The sequence below is a fragment of the Diospyros lotus genome, chromosome 4 (genome assembly GCF_014633365.1).
Source record: "Diospyros lotus cultivar Yz01 chromosome 4, ASM1463336v1, whole genome shotgun sequence".
NCBI classification, from domain to species: domain Eukaryota; kingdom Viridiplantae; phylum Streptophyta; class Magnoliopsida; order Ericales; family Ebenaceae; genus Diospyros; species Diospyros lotus.
Window position 1 is genome coordinate 32,622,760 of NC_068341.1, and position 7,796 is coordinate 32,630,555.

The 7,796-nt window shown below is 42.8% G+C and overlaps 1 protein-coding gene across 1 annotated transcript; it reads left to right on the top strand.

Annotated features, from left to right (window-relative positions):
- Positions 1-574: 574 nt before the first annotated feature.
- Positions 575-5,513, top strand: LOC127799781 (uncharacterized). Its single transcript, XM_052334005.1, has 5 exons — positions 575-715; positions 4,344-4,544; positions 4,704-4,766; positions 4,863-5,006; positions 5,142-5,513. The coding sequence occupies exons 1-5, from the start codon at positions 575-577 to the stop codon at positions 5,511-5,513; spliced, it is 921 nt and encodes a 306-aa protein (XP_052189965.1).
- Positions 5,514-7,796: the final 2,283 nt, after the last annotated feature.

A 7,796-nucleotide genomic window follows, 5' to 3' on the forward strand; every position in this document is an offset into this window, starting at 1 on the left:
CTTAATTAGTGTCCATAGAGGAGCTAAGGCCACACGAAGCTTTCAAATCTCCAAATCTGTGACAGTTGGTATCAGAGCAACGTTTAGCATATGGGTGGTGTTAGCATAATGGCTAACAAGGGAAACGAGTCCAGCACAACGGAGGTCTAGTGAGGATGTGATGTTGCGTCTGCCAAGGATGGCACCAAGCAAGAACGCAACACAAGTCAGGTACATACGAAGGCCCTTGAGGAGATGTTCATCAATATAAAGGAAAGCATTGAGGCCATGGAACATTCGCTCTCAATGTTGGAATCGCACGGGATGGATCAACTTGACACCGTCAAGGAAGAATAGTGTGTCGTGAGGGGTGACCTTGCTACTTTAGAGGGAAAGGTCATGGACCATCACGACCATCCAAAACTAATTCAGCCAACTTTGTGACGAGATGCGCAAAGAGATGGCCGCATGCAAGAGGATAACGTCTAGCATGGGTGCTAGCACATCATCCGTTACTCCAAGGGTGGTGTACCCCAAGCTGAAGGAGTTTTTGGGCAAGTAGGATGCTAAGGAGGTCAAGAATTTCCTATGGCAGATGGAGATGTACTTTGAAGGCGTTAACATCGTCGATAAGGCCACAAAGGTACGAATTGCCATTCTCTACCTTAGTGACATTGTGACATTATGGTGGCGCCGCAAGCACAATGATATAGAAAGTGGGATGTGGAAGATTGATGTAATACCCAGTATTTAATATCAAGAGTATTTTTAGAAATTACGGGGCTAAAATGGAAGTTAGTAAAGTTTCAGGCCTATGCGTAATATTCAAAACATGAACGAAATGCAGGAGTCCATGTCAAGGCAAGCCAAGGAAGGTGAATTTTCCTAAATAAGTGATATTTGACAAAACCAAGAGATTTCCGAAGGTTTGAGGTCAATAACACACGATTAGGGGCATATGGGCAAAATTGTTGTTTGTATAAACTACCCGAGAGAGGTCAAATCAATGAGTTTTTCAAAAATTCTTGGGAGAAATGAATAATTTGGAACTTGTGGGCAGTAGTGGAAGTGTTAGAAAATCTAGGGGCATTAAGGATAGGGAGAAATGTGATTTGAAAATAATCAAAAGGCTAAAGTGCAAAAAATGGCAGTTTCAAGGTGTGAATGCGACCGCCGCACATGGCCGTTGACCAGTAGCCTCTGGGCATCGGGAAGGTAGCCTAGAGGCTTCAAAGTAGCCTCCAGGTGATGATGAAGCATCTGGGAGTGGCCATTAGCCGAGAACCACTGTGATGCGACTGGTTTTAATGGCAGAGGTGACCGCCGATTTGGCTGAGATTTTCGAAGGCCATATCTCATGATTTAGGGCTAGAAGATTGGTTTAAAGCTAGATTTGGGGCTTCAGGGATAAGAACATGTGGGATTTTGTGGGAAATCGGGTCGAGAACGGGTATAAAATGGGTAGGAGGCCAAGGGATTGAAAAACAAAATCGATCAAAATTGCTTGCGTTTTCGCTTAAATCGAGCTTAACTGATAAGGGGGTTTTGTTTCGTAAGGGTTGGGAAGAGGATCTGGAGAGTTTTGAGGCGTTTGGCTTAGTTTTCATAGGGTTACAATGCCTTCGCTGAAAAATCGGGCTCGCCGGAGCCAAGGCCTACAATTGGTTTTTAAAGCCTTTTTCAGCGACTATTTCGGCCGTTTGAAGGTTCCATCAAGGTCGCCTCAACGAGTGCTTCAAGCCCTTTCAATCAAATCGGGCATCGGAGATCACTACCGACGACTGTAACTGGAGAAGACTAGCTGCGCGTGTGCATGCGCAAACACCACTCTCTTCCACGCGTTAGCGTGTGAAGCCCAAGTTTTTCCTGAAATTAATTTTATAATTTTTATAAAATTATTTTAAGAGGGTTTATACAAAAATATTTGGAAAAATTGAGTGTTTGGTATTTATTATGAATTTTCAAGGGGGAGAAATGTTTGAAAAATAGGAAAAAATAAGAAAAATTGAGGAAACTATAGAAAAAATAGAAATATTGATTTCTAAGGTCATAATGGTAAACAAAAGACGACTAGAATATTAAGGAGAATGATTGCACATTTTTTGAGACACGACACGCATTTCAAGGCAAAAAATGGTCTTTTCTGAATTAAGATGAGTGGTCTGATTCCAGTCTTACCCTTGCTTGGAAGTGTCTTGGTGTGTGTGTAGTGAGTTCAGGCGATCGGTTTTACCCTCCCGAACGTAGGTTGCATGTGATTGAATCAATTCAAGTGAGCGGTTATACCCTCCAGAATTCAGGGTGTTATGCATAGGAGTTTTACTTACGTACTTATGGCATCGTATGCATATTGTACATATGGTATATTGCATCAACTGTTTTTACTTATAAATGAGTCGATGCATGGCGTGTGATTTTTCATATCATCGAGGTATTGATTTTCGTGTCATTGTTATGTCCATGGGGGACGGGATAGGGTATACTTGAGAATGGGGCAAGGTTAATCCCAGTGATCGGGTGATATGGTAGGGCACTCGGGGATTAAGTATGTCGCGTAAGGTTAACCCCAAAGGTGTGTGGAATGGATTTTCCACAGGAGGTTGAGTATGTTAGGGAGATTTCTCAAGTTAGACATGTTGCATGTCATTGTTGTTGGTATATGCCATGCTCGTATATCTTTCATGCATTCAGTAAACTATTCATGCCATCACTTAGATGTTTTATCACCTAACCTAGGTTATGCCCCTGAAACATTCAATGTTCCAACCAGGGACTGCTACGAGGGCGAGGACATGGCCAGTTGAGAGCCAATGGTGTTTAGTTTGATGGTCGTTGTAACATTTTGGAAGGATTAGTATTTATTTTTGTATATGTATGAACGGTTGTATGATAATGTTGTTATCATTTGGTAGTCTTGTAATACGTATTTCGGTGTGAATACACCTTGTATGAAACTCGTGATAGGCCACGGTATTTTGATGTTAATGTATTCGCTGCGTTATACCATGTCTCGTTTAGTTTTAAGATTATTGATCTTGTTAGTTAAATGGGCAAGACTGAGGTTTTTAGGATCTTATCTGCATGTGACGATTGTTCTTGAAATCACGGTGGATGTCGGCCATCGTATGTGTTAAGCATGTTTTTTGCATGTGAATATTGTTCTTGATACACCACACGTGATGGACTTGGAAAAGAAAAAAGATTCCTGAAAATTGCCTTATGGTGACGCGCCTGTGCGATGTGGGGTGTTACAATCAAGATTTGGGATGATTTCAAGAAGGGATGTTGAACTGCTAATCTATCTTGAAAATGTGGTGTACGAGGCACAAAAAAAGATGCAAAAACTCAAGCAAAGATCCACGATTCAGGACTATGTGCAGGACAACACTAATGCTTCATATCCCAAACATAACTGAATAAAACTTCTCTTTTACTTCACCGATGGGCCCCAACATTGGGTAAGAATGGAGTTGCAAAGATGAGGAGTTAGCAACATAGATGAGGCAACAATGATAGTGGAGTCCTTGGCGGATTATCGCATAGAGTATGCCTCAAAATGCGAGCTGTGAGACAACCATGACAAAGGTGGGGGAAACAAAGAGAGAACTATGTGTCACCCGAAAGACGATCACCTGCCCCTTAGAAGTTGTAACACCCTAGACTCTGAAAAAATAATTAATTAATAGGTTTGTGGTGATTTGTGTATGATTATTGGTTAATTGTGAGGTTGGGATGAATTATTTGTGGTTTATTAAAGAATTGAGGCCTTGGGGATATTTATGGAAACAATGAGGGAAAAATAAATAAATTAAATTAATGAGTTTCTTGGAAATTTTAGGGTGCAGGTGAAATAAGGAAAATGAGGTATGGGGGTGTATGTGTGAATTCTGAAAGTTTGGGGGGCTGTGTGTGATTTTCAGAAATGGCCTTGGATCACTTTCAAATTAATAGGAGAAGTTTAATGGTTGAGGGGGCAGCCAGCCCAGCTAGTCGCACGTGCGAGGGGCCAACTGGGCGACCAGGGATCGAGTGGGAGGGGGAGCGCGCGGGAGAGAAGGGGTGGAATTTTTTCCACCCATTTGGGGAGCCAAATGGCGCGGTTTGGAGGCGCCAGCTGGCGCCCATGCACATAGGCACACGCAGCCAAGCGCACCCCAGGCATATCTATGGACCCTGCCAAGGTGGAAGCGGTAAAAGGGTGGCCACAACCTACTACTGTATCTGAAATTAGAAGTTTTCTCGGTCTAGCAAGGTATTACCGTAAATTTGTCGAGAAATTTTCAAGTATTGCTGCCCCGTTAACTCAATTGACCCGAAAAGGAACCAAGTTTGTCTGAGATGAATCTTGTGAAAAAGCTTTCCAGGAGCTCAAGTGGAGGTTGACCGAAGCACCAATATTGGCTATACCTGAAGGGTCTGAGGGATATGAGGTGTACACCGATGCCTCGGGAATAGGGTTGGGGTGTGTGCTGATGCAGAATGGTAAGGTGATTGCATATGGATCTAGACAACTGCGCCCCCATGAGAAGAATTACCCGATACATGACATGGAATTGGCAACTGTGGTACATGCCTTAAAGTTGTGGCGACATTACTTGTACGGAGAAAAATTTGTTATATATGCGGACCATCAGAGTCTAAAGTATATCTTCACTCAACGAGATCTAAATCTTTGACAACGCCGGTGGATGGAGCTCCTAAAAGATTATGACTGTACCATCCAGTACCGCCCAGGACGAGCAAATGTGGTAACAGATGCACTAAGTCGGAAAGGCATTGTGTCAAGGGTATGCTTGGCTATCCGTTTACATGCCTTAACTGAAGAGTTCACAAATTTAACCCTCAAGGAAAAACCATAAGGCGATACAACAATTGTGGCACAGATGCGATTACAAGTTGATCCTTGGGATAAGATTAAACTGGCTACAGCTCATGAGGGCAATCTAGAACAATGGATAGATGAGAATGGGCTACCCAAGCAGCCGGAATTTAAATACCGTAATGGAATACTCCGAATGAATGGGCAGGTGTATGTGTAGGCCTTGGGGAGGCTACAAAGGGAAATTCTGAATGAGGCACATCGAACACCCTATACAGTACACCCCGGAGCTACCAAGATGTATTGTGTTCTTTGAGAAGTGTATTGGTGGCCGGGAATGAAGAGAGATGTGGCAGAGTTCGTAAGAGCATGTGACACCTGTCAACGGATAAAAGCCAAACATCAAAAACCATCAAGAAGCTTGCAACCTTTGGAGATTCCGGAATGGAAATTGGAGCATGTAACAACCGATTTCATTATGGGTTTACCCCGGACCTTGAGGAAGGCTGATGCTATATGGGTTGTGGTGGACCGACTAACAAAGTTGGCATATTTCTTACCTATAAGGAGCACTATAGGTGCTGAGCAACTTGCCCAACTCTTTATCCAAGAAATTGTTCACTTGCACGAAGTTCCTGTGAGCATTGTATCGGATAGAGATAGTCGATTCATGTCCAACTTTTGGAAAGCTGTACAAGAAGAACTTGGGACCTAGCTGAATTTTAGCACAGCCTATCACCCTCAGACAGACGGTCAAACTGAACGGGTTAATCAAATTTTAGACGACATGCTTCGGGCTTACGTGCAAGATTTTGGAGGCAATTGGGATGAATATCTAAGTTTGGCAGAATTTGCTTATAATAACAACTATCAAGCAAGCATAGGAATGGCCCCATATGAAGTGTTGTATGGACGACGATGTCAATCACCGGTGTGCTAGCTCAAAGTAGGGGAGAAACAGCTTACCCGGACAGATCTTGTGGAGAAAGCAATACAGCAGATAGAGATAGTCCGTAAAAACATGAAAGTGGCCTAAGACCGATAGAAAAAGTATGCAGATCACCAGACCCGACCTTTGGAGTTTGCGGAATGAGATCTGGTGTACCTTCGAGCTACCCCAATACGCCCAGCATTTAGACATCAACGAAGAGGGAAATTGGGACCTCGGTACTTGGGACCGTATCGAATCAAGGATCAAGTTGGACCACTTGCCTACCGTCTGGAGTTGTCAGAGCCATTAACCAGACTACATGATGTATTTCATGTTTCCCAGTTACGAAAGCATATATATAATTCGGACATGGAAGTGCGTGCTGAGGATGTTGAACTTCAACCTGATATGATATTCAAGGTGCAACCTATATGTGTGCTGGAACACCAAGACCGCCAATTAAGACGTAGAACTCTACCTATTGTAAAGGTGCAGTGGAGTTAACATTCGAAGTGAGAAACGACCTAGGAAATGGAAGAAGAAATGTGTGAGAAATATCCTTACTTGTTTGATAATCATAGTTAATGCTGAGGATCTATGTATGATAGAATAAAATGTACAAAATTTCGAGGATGAAATTTCATAAGGAGGGGAGACTGTAACACCCTAGACTTTGAAAAAATAATTAATCAATAGGTTTGTGGTGATTTGTGTATGATTATTGGTTAATTATGAGGTTGGGATGAATTATTTGTGGTTTATTAAAGAATTGAGGTCTTGGGGATATTTATGGAAACAATGAGGAAAAAAGAAATAAATTAAATTAATGAATTTTTGGAAATTTTAGGGTGTAGGTGAAATAAGGAAAATGAGGTGTGGGGATGTATGTGTGAATTCTGGAAGTTTGGGGGGTTGTGTGCGATTTTCAAAAATGGCCTTGGATCACTTTAAAATTAATAGAAGAAGTTTAATGGTTGAGGGAGCAGCCAGCCCAGCTGGTCGCACGCGCGAGGGGCCAGCTGGGCAACCAGGGATCAAGTGGGAGGGGGAGAGAAGGGGTGGAATTTTTTCCACCCATTTAGGGCGCCAAATGGCATCGTTTGGCGGCGCCAGTTGGCGCCCATGCACTCGGGAGCGCACAGCTAAGCGCACCCCAGTTGCGCCCAGGCCGCGCCACTTGGCGCGGCCATGTCCCCTCACCTAGCCACCCTTCTCTCTTCCCTTGCTGCCACGTGGTAGCGTCTGGGGGCTCCTTGTAACCCAAAATCTTCACCTCTTGGCCGAATTTCCTTCCCCCCCCCCCCCAAGCTATAAATAGTAGTGATTTCACTGCTGTAACACAGTGAATTTTAAGAAGTATAGAAACTCTGCCTGTGCGAATACGTGAGGTATAAAATATTTTTAAATTTAATTAATAGTGCTATTTATAAATTAGTCACATGTTTAGCTAAATTAATTAGCAATGTAACGGCGATAATTAAAATTAACTGCACATTTAATTAAATTATTTTATTTTATAAATTGTATAGGAATTGAGACGTGAAACCGAGGTGAAGCAAGTGGTTAACGTCCGGTAGGGTTTATTATGATTTGCGAGTAAATTTATTTTAACATGGCTTGTATTAGACTGTGGGAGAAGTGTCTAGGCATGGGGCTGTAGATTTGGGCCGTGTGAGTCTCGAGATGGGGTCCTAAATGAAATTAGTAGGGCCACCAAAATCCGGATCAGGGTAAGGTGGACAAGCCTGCATGCATGATGCACTTCACATTATTCTATAATTGTCATGCATTTTAATTTACTACAACTCATATTACCCTTACTGAGTCCTCGAGACTACCCCTATATTTTTCCCACTAACCTAGCAGGTGGCTCGGGATCCAAGAAGGGAAAGGCAGTGTTGTTAGATGAGCCGCCAGTTGGCAGTGACTGTTGATAATGGGGGTGTAGGTTAACCCCTATGTTAATCATATAATATATTTACTGTGTGTTAATCACGAGTCACGGTGATGGTTTAACCAGATGTAAACTGGAAGTTAAGGTTCCCACTATGAGTAACCCAGTAGGTG